We start from the raw sequence: 24,629 nt of genomic DNA, 5'->3' as shown, positions 1-24,629 counted from the left end.
TCTCAAAAAGTTTCAGACATCCCACCTGGCTGTTCTATTAATCTCTCCTTCCAGAGAGATGCCACAGGTTTTTATAGTTCTGCAAAGTTACAATTTTTTTGTAATTATTTGGCTTTACTCAACAAAAAGATAAGAATTAAAAAAAATAAGCCAGATCTACAAAACTTAGATGAATTTATTTCAATAAATTTATAAAAAAAAAAAAAAAAAAATCACTACTACTAGCACATTTCTGTAAGTAGTGACTAGCTTTATCAACTAAGGCTACGGTGTTGATAATGTCACACTTGGATGTTCCTGTGTCTCTAAAATATGGCACAGGGAACCTAGCCCAGAATGCAGTACAGTGATCAGTCTAATAAACTGTGCTCATTTTAAACACACACACAACCCCTCCCCCCCCGACTAATGAAAATAGTTCTGTGGTAAATACATTTTTCATTCTGAATATCCACCGTATACTCAAACAATAACTTTAAACCTTAATAAGGTTTAAAGCTGATGACTCACCAATTACTTTTTCAAAGGGAAATAAGCAAAATCAGACTTTTTTTTCTCCCACATTGTTCAGTCAATTTTCAACATATACAAAAGCATTCCCCAACTCCTCTGCCCACTCCCCACCCTACTTAATCTTTGTTCCATGTCAAACAATTTGACAGATAAGAAATGGGGGAATGATGAAAATTTTTTTTCTCCTTAACAAGCATCTGACATGAAAGTATTTGAGATAGTTTTAAACTTTGAAATTAACTGATCTGTATTTATAAGTTCTTGTTTAAAACTGTCAATTCCTGAACCGTTTACATTCTGAGTCTGCTCGGTGCTTGCACACACTTCAACAACTCATGCCTGTCTCACAAAAGCCCAGAAGAACGGGTGTTGGAAGACATACACTCTGTATTACCATGGGTTTAGTTTTCAGGTTTCTACAATACAATGCACAACAAATTTAATACATGCAGTTCTAGGCAATTAAAAGCATTCCTTAAAATAAACAGCTTTTTAAAATAATGTTTAAATTAACCCTGTATGTTCCAGTTAACTTTACTCACCTATAAAAGGGGATGTGCCCATTAACTGGTTATAGGCTGAATTCAGGCCACTATGCTTCCTCCAATCTTAGAAAGTAAACTAGTGACTTGAAAGCAGATGGAAGAGTCCCTTTTCCATACCTGCCCCTTTCTTACACATGTTATTCTTACATATTACCCTGTATGTCATTGCCACTGGACATCCTTGTCTGTGACAGTATACTAGATAAGTTTAATTTTTATTTTGAATTTAACATTGTTTTCTATTTTTATTCTGTAATGACAAATGACAGAGTTGGACATGGCCAAGGTTTCTTTTTTTTCCCTTCCCCACTTCAGAGTGACTAAGAAGCAACAAGATACATAGAGCATTAAACAGCATCAAAGCCAGGGTTTGAGATTTGGGCGACAGGGATGGCTTTTAAGAAGATAATGGAGGCAAATTTGACTGGAAGTATCTCCACTGGCCAAATGATCAATTAATTTAAAACTGAACTCTCTAACACAGGAAAATGAAATGTCTGTCCCTTATAGACTCCCAAACTGCCAAGAAATCACACAGGCTCACACAGGGACACACATCTGTTCTTCCAGCCTCCTTTCATGTTGCAGTCAAGGAGAACCCTGCTCCTTCTTTGGAAGTGCTAATTAGAAAACCCACACAGGAGCCAAAAAAAGGAGTGTAACTATGGAGCAACATCAGTGGTATGGACATTTAGAGAGCAGGGTCACACTATTAGAGAGTGGCCAGGAAGCAACAGCTTGGTAAAGGGCCACATGTGTGTGTGGGAGACATGATCCCTTTCAGTGGTTATTGCTGTTTACTGGAAGCCAAACTGGTGAGTGGTCTCAGAACGCTTCTATCCTGCCTGGGACAGATGACCCAGACTAGCAAGGAGCAAATTCCTGTTCAGAGGTATTTTTAAAGGTTCCACTTCATAAACAGGCTGAAAATGATAGCCTGCTCAACCTCAAAGGATTAGATCAGCAGAGTGAAAACTTAGCACAGGAAAAGGCATTTTCCTAGCTACATGTAATCTACTGGCATAGAGAGCCCACCTTGCAATCAGTCTCTGCCTACAGAGCATAGTTTCACAGCTGTTCGGACAATCCTCAAGTGCTACTTGGAAGGCACAGGATGGTGACGGTTCAGAAAAACACACACACAAACATATCACACTAGTATCTACAAGTACACATACTCCACTGAAGTTGGAAAAAAAAAAACCCACTGCGGCAGCTTAAAAATCATACTGGCTTTTAAGAAAGTCCAATAGCATAAAAATACTTAACACATTCAGAAACAAGTCAATGGGAGGGTCCATTAGAGATTAAACTAGACCTTGAGATATGCCAAGTTCTTACAGCTTCAATGGCTCCCACTTCTCTCCCCTGTGATGGTTGGAAACCTGCACCTATAACTGGCTCCTCTTGGAGAAGGCAACATTGACAACCTCAAAGACCTGGACACATATTATACCACTAAACACTTCAAAGCACCAGCTTCAGAAGAGGGAAGAATCAGAAATATAGCAAGCCATATGACCCCTAAGCATCAGAGTAGTAGGATTATGTTCAACAATAAGTTTTCACAAACAAGCCTCAAGTCTTAAACTTAGAGACAGGGCTGCAAGTTCCACAGCCAAAGGGCCTTAAAGCTCATCTCCCTCTGTCCCAGGTTCTCTGTAGGCTGCAAGACTCTCAATAGGGATGATGCAGAAGAAAAAAAAAAAAAAAAAAAAAAAAAAAAAAATCAATGACATGAAAAGCAAGGCTGCCAGTTGTACAAGTAACTTTTTGTTGTCGTTGCGATTACTAGTTTTGGATGCATAGAGCAAGTATGGAGGTGTTTTTCCCCGACGATATGCCTGAGCACAGACTTACAGCAGCAGAGAATGAGATCCAGAAACTGCCCTTTCTATCTTTCCAGAGCTGAAACATGCAAAAAGTCCCTCCTTAATCCTAAAATTGGCCACAGATGTTCTTACATCCCCTAGGAATATGAATAGTCTGAAAAACCTTTCACAGGCAGAATCTCTCTATAAATGTTAATAAACTGCCAAGCAATATTAGTTCTCAGTCTCCACCTAGTGGTGAAAGGATATTCTGCATTAGCACTGAGACTGCTGTGAGGGTCACCATGGCATGCCAGGGGAACAACCAGGTGCGTTAAGAGTAGCATGCCAAAAAAAAAATTATTTTTATAATCTCAGATAAATTATATCTAGAGTTAGACAGCTCTAGACCCTGCATGCTGACAATTCATGTGCTGAAGATATCATTTTCCAAAACTTGTGCAGAGCTTAATGAAGAGGTGATGGGCATTAGTCAGGCAGCAATATACTATTTGAAAGGCCAGCATTCTGTGAGCAGAATTCTACTTTTGGGTGAAGCATTTCTTGAGCACAGAAATCAGTGACATTCTAACAAGATGGCACAAGGTAACCCCTGGAATCAGAACTTTCAGAGGACAGACTACAAACTACAGGGCACAGAAGTTTCAAACCTTACTACAACCTAATGCAAAGGCAGAAGCAGCAACTACAGCTTCTGGCCATTAGCTGCAAAAGGGTCACTGTCCTGTTGGCATCTTTCCTATGACACATTTCCTCCTCATAGCAAAGGTCAGGCTCTAACAAATAGGTGGACATTCCCCCAGCCACTCATCTTGATACTATTTAACATGTCACATTTTAGAGAACCAAAACACACTACAAGGGAGCCTGGAGGTGGGATGGCACACGAAGTCCTGATTTAAAAAACACAGCTGCCTTAGAAGGCATGTGATTCCTTCAGCAAGTAACATACAGCCTGCTACCAAGCTTCTTCCCAGAGTCCTTCTGCAGAGTCAGCTGTGTATGTTCTAATCAAGTCAGCTAGGCTCACTGTGTAGGCTACAAGTATGAATAACTGCAACACAGATGTCCAAAAGATGCAGTGTCCTTTCAATATCAAAGTCTGTCAAAAATATTTCCATTATTAACAGAACAGAAAAGCCATTAAGATTTACAGTGATACAACCGTGTTAGTCCTACCTTATATTTTAATCACATGAAAATTTACCTTGTCCATACAAACACAGCATTTTAAAATAAAACAGTACTTTAAAGTTGCCAAAAACATCATTCCGAGTTTGGCATTTCTTTATAAACCTGTCCAATTTTACAGTTCTTTTACCTCAGAAATTGTATGCTGATAGGAATCGAGTTCTCATGCCTAATTTTAGCTAGTTGGTTTTTTTTTTTTAGGATGCTCCAACTCAGAAGACTTGTTAAGGTCTGGGCATGACCGAAGAAACACAACTTCAGAGACTTACACCTCACTCAATCTGCTGGGTCTTGTCACATTTTTATATCATAGTGCACAGCTTTGTGGCATTCCGCATTCAGGATTGCATGCGGAAAGTATCTTCAGATGAAAGCTATATTGTAATTATATTATCCATGAGGTGGCTATACTGTAGCAAGTATACAAATTATTTTTTTTTTAAATAGAGTTGCTTTAAAATCTTCATACACGAGGACAGAATCTTATTTATGTTTATATAAAATACTTCACAGAATGCCAAGCACTGTAACATACATATCTAAATGTTCAAAATCCATTTTGCAGAAGTAAAACCAGTGACTTGCATTAGGAGTGGATAGAAAGCAAAAATGGTATTTACTCCTCAAATGACAATTTTTCTCATCCCACTGCACCTTATGTCAAATTCTTACACCTTTAGGGATGACAAATTTTCATGTCTTATACTGTACAACTGGAGACATTAGCTTAAAAACCATGTATCTGTTTATAAAGTATATCTGTTCTGATTTTTCAAGAATTGCTTACAGCTAAAATATTCTGTAGCATGCCTAGCTGATTCTTGAAAGTATGCTTTTAAATTCAAAGACAAGTGCTACAAATTCAGCTGAAATAATGAAAAAAGACAAGTCCGTTAGCAAAGCCCAAATTCCATGCAAAAATCTCTAATGAGTCATTACAAGGAAAAAAACACCTTACTATAGATTTTTAGTTAGTTGGTTTGGTTTTGTCCCCTACCTTTTTTTTCCACTTGAAAAATGCAGACTGCAATACATATACAGCAAAGCTTTTTTACATCCAGATATCATACCTGTGTAAAGTATTTTCCATCTTGTTTCAGAACTTTCATGGAAAGGTCAAGAATCAATCGCAGAAATTCCCATGTAGAATCTGCATGTAGAATAGGATTTAAAAACAGAACAGCACATTACTGTCTTGTTCACTACCACATATTCAAGACTTGCAACATTATCTACTATTTAAAAAGTAGCTATCCTATACCTTTAAAAAAAGAAGCCAACAAAGAAACCCAGTAAAGCACCCCCTCAACCCATACAAATGGCAATAAAGGTGGAAGTATCTCTATTTTTCCTCACAGTGATTTGAGACATTTCCAATAAACTAGCGTGAGGGAGAATTTACTGGAGTGTGAACTCTCCAAATAACTTTCTCAAGAATTACATGAGTTCATATTATTCTGGTATAAGAATACAGTTAAGAATCCTAGTTACTTGCTCATTTTTTCTAACATTCAACAAAAAATCAAAAGGAACAGATGTGTTATTATCATTCTTTGCCTCTCAAATTTGCTATTAAAAAGGCAAGCATTTTTGTTGCAAACTGCCATCTATTATGCACCGGTGGGGCAGAAACACGGAAAATACTCAGAAGTTTAGGAAAATAAATTAGAAGATTAACCTTCTTCCGGAGATGTGGAGATTGGAACAGCTGTCAGATCATTAATTACATAATCAAACATCCTTCCTTCTTTGGCATACCTCTTCAGTACAGGAATACAGTCTTCAATTAAAACCTGTAAGAAGTAAATACTGTAGCTAGTCCTCAAAATACCCTAAAACTGACCAGGTAAGAGAAAGAAATGTGTATTCACAGGAAGTAAGAGGAATAGAAAAGTACAAAGTTAAATATGCATTTAATTTTAGGCTTCGCTTTCAGCTTTTTACATCATATATAAAGGAAGAACAGTTGTAACAATTATGACAATGACAACATAGGCACTACAGGACTGAATTACCTAGCTCTGTCATTGATTGCTGGGTGACCACTGTTCTACCTACCAAATGGTAACAACAGTCAGTAGTCCCACAAAGTACAAGCAAAATAAGGTACTTGTATGAAGGGCCACTGACTCATGCAATGGGGCATGTGACTTCTGTTAATCTTTTTTGCATGCCGTTTAGCTCACACCTGTAAACCAGTATCTGTGAGAACCTTAAAGAGCAGTAATGAAGACAGAAATAAAAGATTTCCAGTGAGTATGTCAGATAACACCTGGGCTAGGTTGTAAACTGTCAGATGTAGCACAAAAACCTTAACTGCAAGGATGCATGAACTTTTTTTTTTTAATGTACTAGCAGTGTAATGGTAAGAGATTTTGCCTGCAAACTAAAGTGTGTATTACAAATTCAGACCAATAGTACAGGACAACTAAAATACACATTCCTTCTATCTTTTCATCAATTTAAGGAATGAAGTTTAATATTGCATCCTTACTGTTATTTCCTCTTTATTTGTAAGCTATGTCAATAATCATTCTCCTATTTCACATTCCTAAAAAGCTATATATAGTTATTTTTGAAAGAGTTTGAAGAGGGAGACTTAAAATATTTTGACACTAATCTATACTTCCCACTACCAGCTATTAAAATTTAGAAGGGTCATAAAAAAGGGAAAAATCCTTCCCAAAATTAAGAAAAATCAGAAGATTTTTCAACAAAACTTTGCCGTAGTAGTTTTCCAGGATAGGTATGATTGTGTTTGAAATATTACTTCTCATGAAAAAAAAAAAAAAAAAAAAAGCAAGAAGTTACCTGATAGCACTCTCCTTTCAGATTGTCTAAGACATCTCCGCATGTTTTACGCATGTATTTTTTACACCCGTCGATCACCATTTGGTCAATGTTTGAAGCTGGTTAAGGCATTCTACATTCCAGAAATACACGTAACAGTTTCTATTTCTTCAGAAAGAAATTCTCAAAAAAGGTGATATACACAAAGGAATAGTAAAGGTGTGTATCTTAGTATACATATTGCAATAGCCAACCTTATGTATTTGCCTCCAGGTTCAGTTGGAGGTTTAGGAAATGCCTTTTTTTTTTGTTTTTATCCAGTATTTCTGGTACCTTAGGTTACCATTACTGTGAAAGCTTGAAGTGTGAAGAATGTATTTAACCCCATGAAGCCAAACTAGATTAAAGACATTAACTTATATTTCTAAAACAATTATTTTTAGTTTCTAGCAAGGGGGTCCCAAAACCTAGGATGATCAACATTTCATATGGCTAACAGTGGCTCACATTACAAGCTATCTGAACTACTGAATGTTGAAAACTTGATTTGTATCAGTATTTTTAAGACAGGGCAAGAGTTGGTCATTCTGCCACCAACACAATCCATGAAATTCCAATATTCCTATTGATTAAACTTTTTTGTTTCTAGGGATTATTTTTTTCTAGATCTCTTTAGAAAAAGAGAACCTGAGCCATCAGATCTCAGCCCAATCCGCAGACTTGACAGACCCGTCTTCTGTTATCAGAGAAGGTATCAGTCTGATGACAGAAGGGTTCATTTCCAGTTCTACGTAAATTGCTACTTACTAATTAGAGTTATAGTATAGATTGGGAATTTGAAAGCATGTGGTACATAATGATGTACAAATATGTAGTCACTGGGTCTCTCTAAGCTGACAGAAAGAAATCTAATTTTAGACCCAATCTTCTCATGCAAATCAGAGCATTGAACACAATTAATGATCAGGCTAAGACATCAGCCGAAAACACAGGCTGAAAAATGTTGAAACAAATGATCAGTCATCTGTCAAAGGATATCTCTACCATAGTAACCATCTTTGGCTTCAGTTTGACTATCTCATATAGTATACCTCCATCACCACCTCCTAGGATTAGCACTTCTTTCCCAGTGTAGTCTTCCTTTCCACTGCCCATTATGGCTTGAGTATATGCCAGGTCACTCTCTGCCAGATCTGAATGGAAGGAAAAGAAAGAGTTGGACAGAATCATTACATCTTTAATTCCTCTCATTAACTGATATTAATCCAAAGGTGATATAATACAGACCAAAGCAAGAGCATCTATAGAAACAACCTAGCTCTGAGATAGTCCAGGTAACAGGAAGCTCGTGATTTACCAAAGCTAATGAGATTCTCCTCAGCATCCCACACAGGATTCCTCTAGCTCAGCCAGCAATGGCAACCTCAGCATTAGGAAGTACTGTGTGCCACGAGAAGCAAAGCTGAAAAGCAAAACTGTCAGCACTTAGGACTTGATGTCCACACTTGATACCTTCAGTGAGTTTTTACCTCAGGCTAGTGCTGCAAGAGACAGATCAGGAGATTTTTAAAATCACACTCTGGAGCCCAAACTAAAAAAAAAGCAACCTAGATGAACCTTTGTGGATCCCTGCACAGAAGCATGACCGTTAACACTTAACTGCTGAAGGGCCCTGAAGCATGCCTTCTGCTGACTTGTTCACCATTAGCTTCAGAGAGCAATAACATTCCTAAGCTGTAACAACATCTGAGCTACAAGGGCAGAGCTGTGTGCAGCAACACATCATGGCATATCCTATCATTCTGCCTGGCAATCAGCACTTCGCTTATAAGTGTGCAATAACAAAATGACACAAAGCAGCATTCTAAAATCCCACGCAAGGTAAATAAGTAATGGCATGCTTCCCTTTCTATGAGGCTTCTTGTGACAACATTCAAACAAAACCTCATGTCCATATGAAACTCTGATGAACATTTCTGGCTACAAGTATGGAATAACTAATCTGGTGATTTCAAATACAATTTTAACTGAAGTAGAATATACATTGCTAATGAATTCAAGAAAAACACTTTTCAGCTGCCATTTGCACAGAAGTCCCCCTGACAGTTGCAGAAAACTAATTGTATGGTTAGAGGTATTTCTGGTGATTTCAAAAAGCTAATAGTCAAATTTCTTAATTACTCTGCCATTAGACTGAAAGTAGGTATTCCAGCCCTAGACAGAAACATCTCGTTTACATTGAATAATACTGACTGAGGTAAGTACTGAGAAGCATACTCCTCGATGCCTAGATTTTCTACTAAACAGCATTCTTATCCAGCTTAAAACAACAGTAGCCCATCTTCTTCCAAGTTCCCTTTCAAAAATATGAAGATCAGCAGGCACAGAGTACCACATATAAAGACCCTCCCATAAAGGTTGGGTCACTTCTGATAGAGTTCAACTGAGCATTTTGAAGAAGACTGAGTCAAAAGATGTTCACCAACAAAGCAGCTAAATGGCTTAAGATACAGCTGTCCCGTATTTCACCAAGCAGGTAATTGTCTTAGAGAATCAAGGGAGCAGTAGTATTATTCACACACACCAGCTCCTACTTCATATTTCTTTAGAATTCCACTGCATTTTGAAGACCAACAAAGTAGCTTGTTTTAATGTCAAAGAGAAGCTCTCAAGAGGTTGCAATAAATGGGCAAAGGCTCTTATGAAAGAAAGGAGTAAAGTAAGCTCTGTTAGAGAACACCAACTTCTATTCTGTTGCCATCTTTCACAGCAAAGATGACTTTGGAAAAAGAAGAAATCTTTTTTTGTACTCATGGATTTCACACTGGTCAGCCTTTCTGATTAAAATGCTTTATATATAAGATCGGATATATGTGTAAATGCATACATGTAGCTTCTAGCATCAGAACCATGACCCTTAGCAATCTATTAGAACTGGTCCATAGCTAGATAGAAAACAACACTTCTTACAGCTTCACACAAAAAAAAAATCCTTAAATGAGATGATACTTACTAACATCCCCACTGAGAATAAGAATATTCCCAAACTGTTTTGAATGCAGAATTTTAATATTCTGAAAAGGTGAATCTTCATCATAAACGACTTCATCTATGTCATACTCCACCAGGCGCCCATCAGCTGTGGGCCAGTATCTATCAATGACACCTCCTCTCAAAATGGCTGGCAATCTAGAAAGAAATAATCAGAAGAAAAGATTATAAAACATTTGAGAATGTTTATTTTCTTAAAAACTTCCCTCTATATATCTTATGGATTCACTACAATAAATAATATTTACAAGAGGGAACTGGGAAAGCTTGCAAAATTTAACACTCAGGTATAAGAAACCTATCAGTCATGTTAAACATACACAACTTGTTAAGGCACAGATGAAATATAAATGGTGGTTCTTTACGTACAGCTTCTATGATGTGAATGTGATCATTTCTCCTCTAAGAGGGGATTTATATAACATACCAGCCTCTTCAGAAGAATTGGTTCATGACTAGAAAGATACAAAAGCAGAATGCAGACAAAAAAACATGACAAAACCTCTGCCCACCTTCAGCTTAGCTAAGAATGCCGTTTCTTTGAGATCAGTGGATCTTGCCCTTCTGAAGTTGTAGCGAGACACATTTTAAATACATACCCAAACACAAAAAGTGAACTATTATAGTGTTTCAAACTGAGCCATGTCACCCTATTGTGTGTAAGCACAATCCTTGGTATCAGCTGACAGTTTGCATTACTTTTAAAAAAAGTGTTTCAAGCATCTGCATAGCTTTGGTTTTGGTTTTTTTTTTTGTTTTTTATTTCCATATATAAGTATCTTGGTTCAAATCAGTATTTCACCTATAAAGACAAACGATTTTCAAAATAGAAGTGAATGACCAAACTGATTGCATTCTATTTTAAGCAATACATGCAGACACAGAGTTCACCAGATTTCCCACACAACACACACTTCAGAGCTAAGGGTTTTTCTTTTCCAGAGGAAGGTGTAGCAAAAGACTATAGACAAGCTGCTTCTAAATTCACTAGTGACTCTCAATAAACACTTCAGAAGTATTTTCTACCCTCAGTGAGCCACAAGATGGCAGCACACAGTGAGAGCGAGGGCATCTAGTCACTGCACCAAGACAACAAAAACCCAGAAACATCTTCAGCAGCATTAATTCTAGTGGAGCTGCATGTGTGAAGCTAATGCCAGAAGGATGCAAAGCAAATTTAAAAAAATAAATAAGAAAAACAGAGGGCTGCATAACAAGATCCATACCAGATCCATTGTTCTGGGATGTTCATCTTTCTATATAATCTAGATCATTTCAGGCAGACTTTTTCCTGATCCATTTTTAATAAGTTCCTACCATATCGATTCCACAAACTCCCAATATAATATTTCAGTATTAAAATATCCTCAAAGAGGGAGCTTCTCCCCCATATGTACATGCACAAGATTATCTACATTTGCACACTGTGCACCAGGTGAGGCTTTACCAGGACAAAGTAAAGCAAGATAACTACCTGTGTTTTACATACAGCTGTTAAATACAAAAAAAATATTCAAGGTATAAAACACTTTTCAAATCACTACCACTTATGGTCTTGTACAGCCTTCAGATTACTTTGTTACATATTGTACTGGTTAGCTGTTTTCCCACTTTACAGTTTGCACCTTGGCTTTACTGAGTATCTTGTTGATTTTACACTGCTTTGTACTTTTCTTAAGCCATTTCCACTTCTGATTATGTTTTTTAAAGCACCCACTGCACCTTCCTGCAAGTGCACACCTGCAGTAAGTGCTCCCTGGCTTGGAGGTGACAGTCACTGCCAGAGCACCGCCAGGAAGGCACCAACATGAGCTGTGTCCTTCCAGATCCCTGGGGAACTCCAGCATGAAAGCTGTTTCAGCACCAGGCAATGAATACAGTTAGCATCCCTATAGTTTAATATATAACCTCATATTTAAACCAAAATGACAGAAGGCCTGCAAAGCCTCCCTCCTTCAGTTTTCAGTTATATTACTAAAATTTACTACAAAGCATTTCTATATTCTTGTCAGGGCCCTAAGCATGCAGGTTCCCCTGGGGTTTTTGCCATACATGGCCCAGTTTGTACCCTGGCCTATTCCCCTGCCACCTTTGGCTCCCCAGCCCTTCCAGTGCATTCTGTTCTTGCTTCCTGGGTGCTTCCTGGCGTTCTTACTCCCACCATTTAATGCAATCATCGCAGCAAATTGAAGTGGTAATTCTTGCCCAAAGTAACAATACCTAAGATTAATCTTAACAAAATGACAAGCCTCACAGTGCCTTCAACTCTGCAATAAAACAATTTCAAAACACTGGGGGAAACACACATGCATAAATTCATACTCTGGGCTATTCACTACAGTACAGCAAAGCGTAATTTGCTTATTTTCTTTAGCAACTATGCAGACTAGCCACATACCAAAGCAGATGTATGAACTTACCTTTTCACCCTTTTTATATTACCATGAAACAATTCTTTCATTCTTTCTTCTACTTTGTTTAGAAGCTGAAAAAATAGCAAAGGAGAGGAGGAATTTATAGGTGATCACTCAAAGTAAAATACCTTTTAAATTAGGCTATTTGGAAGGTAATAAAAAGTAGCACCTTCACTGAAAGACTTTGAAATGTAACATTAGAAGCCTATGAATAACTAGCCGGTCACCTTAGCTTCCTTACTAGCAAGAATGTGCATATTGTAGCAGCTGTCATCACTGCATTTAGCTGTCCTGTAGGATAATATAGGCAGACCTTTCAGGCACAGCCAAAGAGGGAACACAAGAACCCTGTAGGGTTTCATTCCTGCCAAAGCAGTGTCCTATTCCCCTGCAATATCTAATTGCTGGAGCCTTTATATAGAGGAAGATGAAATTATTTTTCTCTGTGGGGTAAAAGTTTTGAATATAGAGGTTCCCCATCTCTCAGATTAGAGAAGGAAGAAAAGTCACACACAGTTACACCAGGTTGCAGGTTGAGCATCACTTCTCCCTCACTGCCCTGGGTACCTGAAGTGACCTGAGCCCTAACCAAGGCTGCTATGTCTTTACAACTTCTACAGCAAAGATTATGAAGCTCAGGACACACAAAAGTGTGTGTGCGCGCACGCACTCATATGTATGCAACTACAACAGGTATTACTAGTCATCTGTAAGCATTCAAGTTTGAACTAACTTTGATATTTAAAAGTCTTCTACCAAGATACACTGAAGAAAAGGTGTTCTCCAAGCAGTTTGATAAGCCTACTAAGGTAAGCACCACTCATACCTGATCAACTTCCTCTCTTCCTTTCATGTGATCATTGTAGCTCTGCAGATCCACCAACACTAATCCATGAGGGTGAATTCTCAAATTGGCAAAGCTACAAAATAAAGAGAGAGACAGTGATGATGATTTTATTATCAGTGAGTGAGGAAAGTCTGAAACAAGTTATATTAAATTCAGAATGCACATTTCTTTTTCCTGCCATCTGTAACTGTTGGCAGTGCCAGCTCCAGTCTTTCTCTGGAAGTCAATAAGCAGCAAAGTTGCAAGAGCGTGCCAGTCACTACATAACTAAAAATCAGCAGGCAGCAAGGCAGTGAGAAACAGGGTGTTTAAACCAGAACAACTATGGTGCAAGGGTAAAACACACTACCTACTGGTCTCAGCTCTTTAAATAAGACCAACAGGTATGTTGTTGGTTTTGTTTGGTTTTGGTTTTTAATTAAAATCAAGTCTCAAGGAAACTGGACACTTTCATTCCCCTAATATCTTCCTTCGCACTTCTTGGGAGGATGTTTGTTGTTTTTTTAGGGATTTTTTTGTTTGTTTTTAAAACTTTATAGCAAGTTTTCACAGAGGCAGTATTCACATTCAAACCTGAATACAAATCTGTAATTGAGAAACAGTAAGTGTCCTGGAGCAAACCATGGTTTTGACTGGCAAAAAAATTATAGCAGAAAACTCTCATTGATGACTACAGATGCAAGATAGACAAAATTCCTACTGTATATTGTATTTATTACAGGAGCATTCAAAGACTGAAAATCAAGGCTTCACCACACTAGGTGTTGGGTGGACAAGTAGAGGACCTTCAAGAACTTGCATCTAACCAAACCGGAAGATAAGGACTATGTGGAAGGACACAACAAAAAAACAAAAGTAGCAGAGGTGGTATCTGTACTGGGGGAGGGAAAAGACAAAAAGAAACAGAAAGGCTACAAGGGGATTACATAAAGGAAGGGAGGGGAAGCATACAATGAAAGAAGAGGGTAGAGGAGGGGATGAGAACAGGAACCTTGGAAAAAAGAAAGAAGGGTATTCAAGGTTGGAAGTTCATTAGTACAACACAGAGAAACCTCAGGTAAAGCTGTATACAGTTCTCTGAATGCCCCTTTCTTTGTCTGCTCTTATCACTCCACTCAGTCTCAAAGGCAAAACACAAACCAACTCTTGCTGAGACAAAAAGTTTAGGTGACCTCCCATCTCCTCACCACTCCCACCTTCTTTTGCCCCTTTCAGAGATCCTTTCCTAAACTGTCAGCCTTGATATGAACACCACCTCTCCTGTGGTGGTGGGAACTTTGGCCAGCACACACCTGTAGATGAAGTCAGAGAGAAAATCCTGAATATTCTCTAAGTGTTATCTGAAGATTATAGTTTTTGGTAACTGTAAAATGATCAAGTGATGAAACTGACTGAAGTGATTCAAGAATAAAAACACTTGCTGGCTTTGGACAGCAATGATGTGTTTACAGTTGACCAAGAAATCAGAGTGTCACTCACTTCGCTTCAAAAGATGAGCCTGGGAGGTCTCAGACTTTCCTGAAGAACTTATGTACAGATCTTACCTTCAGGAAGAAATGCGTTTCTATATAAACCCACCGTGTTTCCCCCTCCTAAGTACCTGCAGGCTGTCGCACTTTCAGTGACCCCCCCCAAACCCCAGCCAGTGCCCACTGGGTGTCCTCCTGACAAGCATGTGAAGGGGGACCAGAACTTGGCTCTACTCCCTGTGGACATGAAGCAAAACCACAGAATAGCCTTAAAAATATGCATTCCCCCCACACCAGGAAATTACTCCTACATAAAATATAACACAGTTTTATCCCAATGAAAGGATGAACAGAAAACAGTTAAGGAGTAAACTAAGATGCCTTTTTTTTTTTCCCCTTTTTAACTACCAGATAGAGTGCTACCACTTAAGAGACCAGGTTTATGAGCTAATTAGAAGAGTATTATCAGCATTCAAGACATTTCTAAGGCAGCCTTTTGATTCTCTCATACAAGCTATATAAGAAAGTGTTTAGAGAGAACCAGCCAACTCATTCTACTATACTCCTGCCAAAATCAAAGCAAAGGAGAGGAAGCTGTTCTGAACTTCAGCAGGTAAACACTTTATCAGCGTGTTTTAGGATGCCCCACTCACTGATGACAGACACAGTTCATTATTTCTTTGATACGTGGGCCACTTCATACTTTGTATAGTGGCCACTTCATCTTATAGCTTAAGTTGATGTTTCTATCAGTACCACTCTAAGACACAAGTAGGACCACTAAATAATAATAATAAAAAAAAAAAAAAGAGGAAGAGGGCAGTACAGGCATACCATCCTACTCCCTCACGCCCAGTCTCTATGGGGCTTTAGAGTTTTTAAAACATTTCTCCCTGTGACCTTACAACCCCTTGAACCAAAGGGACTCAAATAGTTGTGTGCATCTCCTAGAGTCATCCTAGAGTCTCTTGGTACTCAGCATAGAGGGAACAGCTACTGCAGAGGACAGCTCTGGAAAAAATCCTACCAGCATTCTGTTTATATTATTTTCATGTTAACAAGGCTTTATTTTGTAATGTACCTAACATGAGAGAAAAAAAAGTAGTCAGGCATAAGTGTAAGAACAAACAGCTTTATCACAAGACTCCAGGAGGTTTTTAGTTTGTTTTTTTGTTTGTTGGTTTTGTTTGTTTTTTTTTGGGGGCGGGGGGGGGGAGATGGTGGTGGTGGGTAGTCCTAGTGGGGTTTTTTTTGTTTGTTTGCTTTTTGTTGGTTTTCTTTTTTTTAAGGAGGAAGACAAAAGAGCAGACCTCACTATATAGAAGTACCGGTCACCCCAGCAGGTTTTGGACACAACCAGAGTGAAAAGGGACAATTCTGGGGAAGTTAACAGACCTGCTCCAGGCCCTCAGAGCTGCAACACTACAGACAGAAATGAGTATTTGCAGTTCATGAGGGAGGACTGTTATTAAGTTCTCTGAAATCTGGTACAGTGCCAGAAATATCTGCATTGTTTGAAAAAGGTTTTAGCAGTTTATTCCCATCTTCCAAGGGTTGCTATTTACACAAATAAGCAACAGATTGATTGTCCCATGACTTGAGTTCCCTTTTAAATTCCTTTCCTACAAAAAAATCACATAGCTGTCCCAAGATTTGACAGCTGACATCGTCTTCACTTCCCCTGTGACTACATGAAATATTTCCTCAGTACATGATGTTAACTACCTTTGCTTTGAGGTATTTTTTTTAGGCAAGAGGCAAAGCGAGGCAGAAGGTTGCTCTGAAACAACCACACAACTTCAGATTTATCATAAGTGATATGACAGCACTAGAATACAGAGACAGTAACACTGCAAAACCATCATTCATTTCATCAAATTGTTACCTCTACTGGAATAGCAGGGTCCTGACACCTGAAGGGGAGAGGTAAAAGGCAGGCACCAGGCTGGTACAGTGCAGTGGAACAAAAATTCAAGTTTTGAGTGCCTGATTGATAATCTCTGACAGTTAATTTATGGTAAACAACCCTGAATTAAATTCAAAATTCTCAAAGAAACCAATACAGATCCAGGTTGCTTACAACTTGGTTAGAAGTCACCTGAGTTGGAAATGAACACCTAAAATAAGCTAAAATGCCTGTAAAGATGCAAACACATGGCAAGCAGTACAAGTATACATTCAGAAAAGCCACCAATCTCATAGCATTAAGGCAATAGCAGCAGGCCAAGGCTGAACCCACAAAAGACCTACTAGCAGAGAGCAAAGGCTATGTTGGCTTCTGTTACTTTACACTCATCTGCTTGACAGAACACATGTGAATGCAACTTTTCAGCAGCAGCAACTCTTAATATTTAGAGGAGGAATTTTAAGAACCATGATAATACATCTTCTACTTTCTACCTATGAAAATATAGCAAAGATTACTTTACAAACCAAATGAGGGGAAAAACTAAGTTTTCTTCAAAAGTCTTCTCCTGCATCTTGTCCTACTGCAAAATTTAATTCCTGTTTTCAAAATAAAACACCTGCCACACCTTTGGTGTGCACTTTCATACACTTTCATAAAAGCAGTGAGAAAAAAAAAGCTCAGTGAGGAGAGATCCCTTCCTTCCCATTAGGCAAAAAAAATCTGCATGTGAAAAGCAGCCCCCATTGCAACAAGGCCCCACTTGTTGCTGCACCTGCAGACCTGCCACATCATCTAGGGCAGTACTCAAGTTTGTTGTGCTTACAAACCACTCACAACTACAGAAACAATTCTGTTGAGTGCAGCATCTTCAGTGCTGCATCTTGCCACATGAACAACGGGAGCACAAGATGTTACAAAACAAATTCTAATTGCACAAATCAAAAAGTAACTTTGAGAAAGGCTTTGGATGAGCATCCTCTTTAACTAAAAAGAATCAGAAGCAGAAAAATCAACACATTCTAAGACAACATGTAGACCCTACCTTAGTCACTTGTAGTGAGAAGTAAGAAACTTTGAAATCCTATGTATTTTACAAAGGTTCTCCCACCACTACCCTGCCCAGAGAATAAAACTGGATAGACAGACAGGTACCCACAAACCCCTCTTCACCCACCAAAGCTTTTATCCCCTAACAGACTAACCTTGAGTAGTTCTAGAATAGGCATAATAATTCAAGTATTTGAAAAATAACTTGCCAATAAAAGCATCACCTTTCAAATTCCTCATAATGAGGGAGGAAATTAAAACCTAATTGTAAGGGAAAGAATGTTGTTTTCAAATAGCAAGCCTGATAATAACAGGAGCGATTAATAAGAGCAATTCCCAACCCTTTAAGTCCCTAGCCTACTGCTAGAAGATAAGTGGTCTTTTTGTCAACTGTGATGACCCAGTACTCGGAACTGGTTTTAGGTGGATGGAGATATGGAAAAGCTTGGGGAACCCAAACTTTCAAATTTTTCATTTTAGTACACTTGCATGATGAGCTCATGCATATTAACTTCACTGCCCTGGAGAGAGGCAACGTTCATTTCCATGAACATGCAACATCTGAACACATACTTGAAGGGGTGTGTCAGTAGATGGCTTGGGAAGTCTGTACACCTTGTAGTATGCAGCCAATGAGGAATCAGGGGAGAGAACCTGCAGTTGGGAGAAAGGAATATAAACCATTGCAGGATGGCTCTTAGGCATGTCCACCTTGTGGGGTGCCCGGTCTTGCAAGAACGTAATAAAGAATGCTTCACAATGTGTCCTGTCTGACCTGCTGATCACTGGCATTTTCTCACATGCTTATACTAAGAAATCCCAGAATAAGAAAAAAAAGTCACGACATTCAGTAAAGCATGCTCTATTTTAAAAATGCTCTTCATCTTAGAGTACTTAAAGGACCTTAAGGAGTTAAGCAACCAGTTTTTCACTATAAGCCAATGAAAGCTACCACAGTTCTAAACTGTTGCTGATTCCTAGCAACTGATTCCACTCCTTCAGTCCATTTTTGTACTCTTGGTAACTCCATGAATAAGCTATCTGAAACAAAGAGCTGAGGAACGTTCATCCTGCTCCTTTAAAATATGCTGACTACCATATAATGGTTAGCAAAAGACTAACACAGCAAAGAACACTCACGCCTCCCTTCGTGCTGTTAACATTATTCATCATCATCTCAGTGACATTCAAACCAACTTCAAATGGGTAAACCTTGAACTATTGTGAACAGTAAAGTCAAATGCCAGTAGGATTACACTTCTCTAAAGAGTTCAGACACAAAACAGAAACTAAAAGTAGATGTGTGTCTAGGGGAGGCCAAAGCTTTTCTGAAAGACAGTCTTCTACTGTAGAAGCAGTGACTAAGTTTCAGGTTTTGTGGGTGTTTTAGAGAACTTTCAGGTGAAACATGACAAGACAGAGCATTGATACATGAAGGACAAGGAAAAACCTTGGTAGTTATACACAGTACATAACAGAAGAGTACTTGTAGTTAAGAAGATACTGAACAACTCCCAAGGATTAGCTTTAATTATTTTCTCTTTACCCTAGATTTAATAACTTTTGAAAATCTGTTATATACTAGTCCCTATGACTGTACAAAGTACTATATACATTAAATGAGATTAAAAAAAGTTAGGAATGTGAAGTCTTTAACTGTCCAGTCTAAGCTATAGAATAAGTGACACTTCAGTAAAACATGCTGCTTAGGGTGACTCTGAAAACATTCTGGAAGTGATATGAAAACACATAGCTCAGGAAAACAAGACTGCTGGGGCTCCAACACTTGGAGTACTCCTGTACTGCCACTGTTCCCCAACTGGAGCTTGGGCAAAGGGGCTGGAAAAGTGAAGAAGGGCAGCCATCCCCACCACCACAGACAGGGACGTGGCGGGGGCTCAAGCAAGCCGCTTCCCACACAGCTCTAGAGCCTTGGGTTGACAACCCCATTAGTAAATGTTTTCAGCCAAACTTCCCTCGATTAGATCCTTTGTCAGAATAAATCACAAAGTAAATGGACCAGGTAGAGTTGTCACATGTGACTTTTGCTTGCTTAGCTTCAGACAAAGGAGAACAGCGATCTGTTGCTTTGGTAATGACAAAAGGAAAGCAAGGCTTAATCCCCAAATCAGCCACAATTCGTTTAACAACCACAGCCCTCCACTGGTCTGTTCACACGGTATCTTTGTCAGAGACAGTTTTGTCAACAGCAGTGCCCACAATTCAACAATCTGTTATCTCTGCAGACTTCGAAGCGTAGACACTGTTTAGCAACATATTACTATCTCATCTCAAGCATTTTTTCCTGGGATTAGTACCCAGCTTGTTACATCAGCTGGGCACCTTTGTCTTGCAATAGTTCAGTCACCTTTGGCTGGTTAGAAAGGTGTTTGTATGCACATACTCCAACCCCCTACTCCCAAGACAGCACCAACTCATGCAGCTTTCATCCTGGGCAACTTTGTGGGCAGTAAGACTCAGTTATCCTCACAGGAAACTGCTTGTGACATACCTATCTCTCCATTACAATTGTTTTTCTGCTTTTTATAACAAGCTACTTGTTACAATGTACAAACAATTGTACAATGGTTTACCCTGGCTAATTTCTTTCTAGTTCTGTCATACTTTAATGTAAAAACCTTCATATTTTAGGTCTCTAAAGTAAAATGGAGACATAAAATCACTAGTATTAAAATAAAGCCTATTCAGTTAGTATCAAATCCTCTCACCACTGTTTGTGTTTTGCAGGATTTTTTAGCTGTCCAGTCTATTGGTTAAGTGTTCACACCCTCTCATCAGTTAACAAACTATATTAACTGACATTAACAGAAATATGCTGTTTAAGGCTGCCTTAGAAAAGTATATGCAGCTTCTTTAAGTGACCTGAAAACTCAGGAAGACAAAACTGCCAAGGTTCCAAAACTCACAGAAAGTTCTCCTGTACATGCTACTGATCCCTAATTCAGTTTAATGGGGATGGCAAAGCACAGAAAAGTACTTTAAAAAACACCACTACAGACAATAAGTTGTCTAACTAAAGTAAGTAATTTCCAGGGAAGACAAATCCAGTATGCACTGGAGTTCAGATGACAGTGAGTATACCAGGAAGAAGCACTAACCATTCTTTATTAATTTGCATTTAACACTGTATCAGAAAAAAATAGCCACTTGCAAAGTGAACATTCCCCTCAACATTCAGCTCTTCCATGCGCTCTCATTCTTCAGTTTTAAGGCTGTATCAAATTGCAATTCCCCATTATGTTTAGGATGCTCTCCTGGATAGCTTCTCTTCAAAGCTCAAGTATTTCCAGACCTGTATTATGAAATAAATTCTCAAAATTTTGATATAAGGATTAAGAGTCTTTATTAGCAAATTAATTTTGAACTGACAACACTCATACACAATTTAACATCAAGCTGACAACAGTATTTTTAGATTAAAACCAAAGCTCAGCTAAAACTTTGACAGTTGAACACATTTCTGTTGGGGAGCCCATTTCATGGTTGGATTAGTGAGGCAGACGGTGAAGCATGTTACACATAGGGGAACAAGGAAAGCAATGTTCTGGCACTTGTTTACAGAGAGAAGGGGAGACTTCCACACCTGACTTCTAAAAAGCATGTCAAATGGAGAGTGATAGAGCAAGTCAATCAGCCTATGCAAACCAGGAAAGGCAAAAAAGGTGCTGCAGTAGTAGAAAGCCCACTCATCTCTTACTTGGATGCCTCAGTATTTAGAGCACCTTTAAGTCCACATTTTCTTCCTGAAACATAATATTCTATCATATTTCTCAACAAATTTAAAAGGTGAACACTGCTATTCTAAAAAATGTCTAGCATGTGGTGCTACTAAACAGATGAGAACCAATACTTCACTGAACTTTTGCATTCAGCATAGATGGCTCAAGAGGCTGCACATCCCCTGAGACCCAGCAGGCCACATCCCTGTTTACATCACTTAATCCCAGCTCTCCCTGTGGCACACATGGTATTCCTGTGGTGCCAAGACAGTGACGTTTCTCCCTCAACCCACCAACTGCCATATCAAAGCCTCTAAAGCAACAGGAGGGCTCTGTTGCAGTTACCAGGGAAGTATTTTACATCAAGCTGATCATTTGCATTGCATGTCCTGGAGCATAGCATGAGGGTTGTACATGAGCAAAGTAAGGCTACTTGATACAACTGCAGGTGTCCAGGGTTTGAGTGAGTGGTGGGGGTTTTGGTGGGGGGGGGAAGGGGCTACAGCGGTGGACCCTGTGAGAAACTCCTTGAAGCTCTCTCATCCCCAAGTCAGACCCACCTCTGCACCAAGACCAAGCCAACCAGCTGCACCTCTGCAATAACATATTCAAGAAGGGACCTGGGAGGAAGAGTTTGAGTTGTGAGGCAGAGTTGCAACATCTACTTGAACACTGAGGTCAGTAGAAAAATGGAGGAGGAAAGGGGGGTGGGGGATATGCCAGAGCAGAGACCCCTCCCTGTATCCTGTGGTGAGACAGCAGGGCAGCCCCACCACCATCCATGGAGATCTACAGTGGAGCAGACACGGACATACATCTCAGGTAACTGCACTCAAAGGAGGCAGGGAGTCTGTGGGAAGAAGCAGCCCCCACTGTTGTAGTTTAGCACTGGGAGGATGGCAGCACACAAGGGTGTCCCACACCAGGGCAGCTCCAGAAGTGCTGTGGCCCATGGGAGGGACTCAAGTTGGAGAAAAGTTGCAGAGGACTCTCTTCTATGAGAAGGAGACCACGCTGGAGCAGGAAGAACAAGTTCCAGAAGTTCGTGCGTGCTCCCCTCCCCCCCCCCAAAGATGGAAGTGTCAGTACTGACTACACCCCCTGTTCCCTGCTCCTGTGCCACTGGGGGGAAGAGGTAGAGATATTGGGAGCAGAGCTGAGCCTGGGAAGAAGGGAGGGGTGGGGGAAGGTGTTCTCTAGATGTGATAACACTTCTCACTGTCCTACTCTGTCAAGTGGTGGTGGTGTTGATGTCTTTTTTTTTTTTTCTTCCCCTATAAATAGTCTGTCTTGCCTGTGACCTCAATGAGTGATTCATTCCTCCCTGTCCTTCCTCAAATCCCAAACCTTTGCTTATTTTCTCCTTCTCAGCACTGAGGGGGGAGGGGGAGTGAGCAGCTGCATGGTGCTCAGTTGCCCTCTGAGCTGAAACCACGACAGCAGAAACAGCCCAAACCATGTAGCCTCACCGACACTGTCTTTTGGGTGAAGATGCTGGAATAAACCAACTCAGGACCTCACCAGCTGACAAACTGCTGGTGTAGCCCTAAAGAAGAAATCCAGGAAGCAAGCTGGCAGTCTGCTGCAATGTGTATGTCTGAGTGACTGCCCTTGCTCCCCTTGCAGCATAGTGAAAAGCTGGATAATTCAAAGTGTCATGCTGCTGAAAAGCACAAGATCAACAACAGTAAAACAGAACGGAAAAAAAACATTTAGAATCAGTATGAATGCTCAGCCATTGCCAAAGCTCATCTACTACACATGGCTTTCAGGAAACAACATCCTGTTCTCCCCTACCATGCTATCTACTTGAGGACAGTTCTGAAAAGCATAAAAAAAACTGACTGGAGGTAGGTTTTATTTATTTATAGTTCTACAATATATTGAATTACAAGCCTATACTCAAAGCAACAAGGATATCCCTGCATGGGCTCTGCTTTACTGCAGAAACTGGCAACTTGACCAACTTTATTCTGTTACGAGTACACAGGTTTGTCTCTCCCATTAATTCCTCCCCAATTCTACAGACATGCCAACTTTCACATCCTCTCTTCCCCCTTCAAACATTCGTTAGTATTACACTCTAGCACTTAAGGAAGACAGTGGAATTTGCAGCAACAAGTATTTTCAGTTGGCAGTGTAGTAAGAGAAATTGGGTCATATACTTTAAATTAAGAGTTTTATAAGGACCTTACTCAGAGACGATTCTAGCTGCCAGTTTAGTTATGTCCTGGAAAAGTTATACAACAGAAAAAAGTTTTCCAGGAAGTTCCTGGAACATGCCAAAAGACAGGTAATTTAACTCTGGAAACCGTTCCTTTAGAAGAGGCTGTCTTAAGGGTAAAGCCAGTTTGTAAACTGACATCTCCTGCCACCTTCAGACTCCAAGAAATGCAGAAAAGCAAACCGAAGCCATGTAACCAAAGAAAGCCAGCCTTTAAATCTTTTAAGTTATTTCTGCTTTTAGATATTTACCTTCTAATTATTCAGAGTTGCTAGATCCTTGATACTATATTTTTAAGGGAACTAAATACGAGCTTAACACAATCCAGAGGAAGGATAGCACCAGAGTAGTAAATTACCAACTTGGCAAGCTTTTCACTGACCTTGGAAACAAAGGCTATCCCAAACTGCTATCTTTATCAAATTATTCAGGAAGAACATAGAAGCACAAGTAACTAAAACCAGAGTAAGACACACTGTACAAAACCAGGAGACAAGTAACAGTTTTTTCTAGTCATATCAAGTATAAAAAAATTTTTAATGAGAAAAAGCCAGGGTCACGTTTGAAAAGCTGACTGAAACATATTAAGAACTTCATAGAGCATGATTGGGAAAGATATAAATATAGGACTACTCATGCAAGCTTGTTACCTTAAGTCAGGCCCCAAGCTTACCAGTGTAGTTGGCCTATACTTCTTTTATATACAAAATACATAAATACAGAGCAGTACATACAAATATGTTTAGAGTCAAACACAAATTCCTACAGGAATCCACATAGGATCTGATTTTCCTACTAAGTATGTCAGTTTTCTCTCTATAATGAGAGAGAGAACACTGATATAGCTTAAAAATCCTTAGGCAATTCTCATATATGTTAGGAGTATGGCCAACTGAGCTGCTTAACAGGACACCCAGTAGACGAGAGCCAACAAATGAAAACTTATTTGTTTAACTTCAATCCTGAAGAACATCAAAGTGAGTAGAGACTTCAGAAAGAGTAAAAGCAGCAACTGCCACAATGAATGTCAAAAACTAGCAATTGAATAACTGGAAAC

The 24,629-nt window shown here is 39.3% G+C and overlaps 1 protein-coding gene across 2 annotated transcripts in view; it reads right to left on the bottom strand.

Moving 5' to 3' along the window:
- SMS (spermine synthase) overlaps window positions 1-24,629 on the bottom strand; it is a 53,991-nt gene that overhangs the window by 9,668 nt on the left and 19,694 nt on the right. For both annotated transcript variants that reach the window (XM_042788570.1, XM_009976014.3), the window contains exons 3-9: window positions 13,163-13,256; window positions 12,343-12,407; window positions 9,885-10,060; window positions 7,910-8,064; window positions 6,893-6,982; window positions 5,760-5,874; window positions 5,152-5,231 (exon numbers count right to left, since the gene is read on the bottom strand). In XM_042788570.1, the coding sequence (XP_042644504.1) occupies window positions 5,152-5,231; window positions 5,760-5,874; window positions 6,893-6,982; window positions 7,910-8,064; window positions 9,885-10,060; window positions 12,343-12,407; window positions 13,163-13,256 (775 nt within the window). The remainder of the gene's footprint in view (window positions 1-5,151; window positions 5,232-5,759; window positions 5,875-6,892; window positions 6,983-7,909; window positions 8,065-9,884; window positions 10,061-12,342; window positions 12,408-13,162; window positions 13,257-24,629) is intronic.

The sequence above is a fragment of the Tyto alba genome, unplaced genomic scaffold (genome assembly GCF_018691265.1).
Source record: "Tyto alba isolate M040663 unplaced genomic scaffold, T.alba_DEE_v4.0 Super-Scaffold_14, whole genome shotgun sequence".
In the NCBI taxonomy this organism is placed as follows: domain Eukaryota; kingdom Metazoa; phylum Chordata; class Aves; order Strigiformes; family Tytonidae; genus Tyto; species Tyto alba.
The sequence above is the reverse complement of the archived record's forward strand: the minus strand, read 5'-3'. Positions and strand labels throughout refer to the sequence as shown.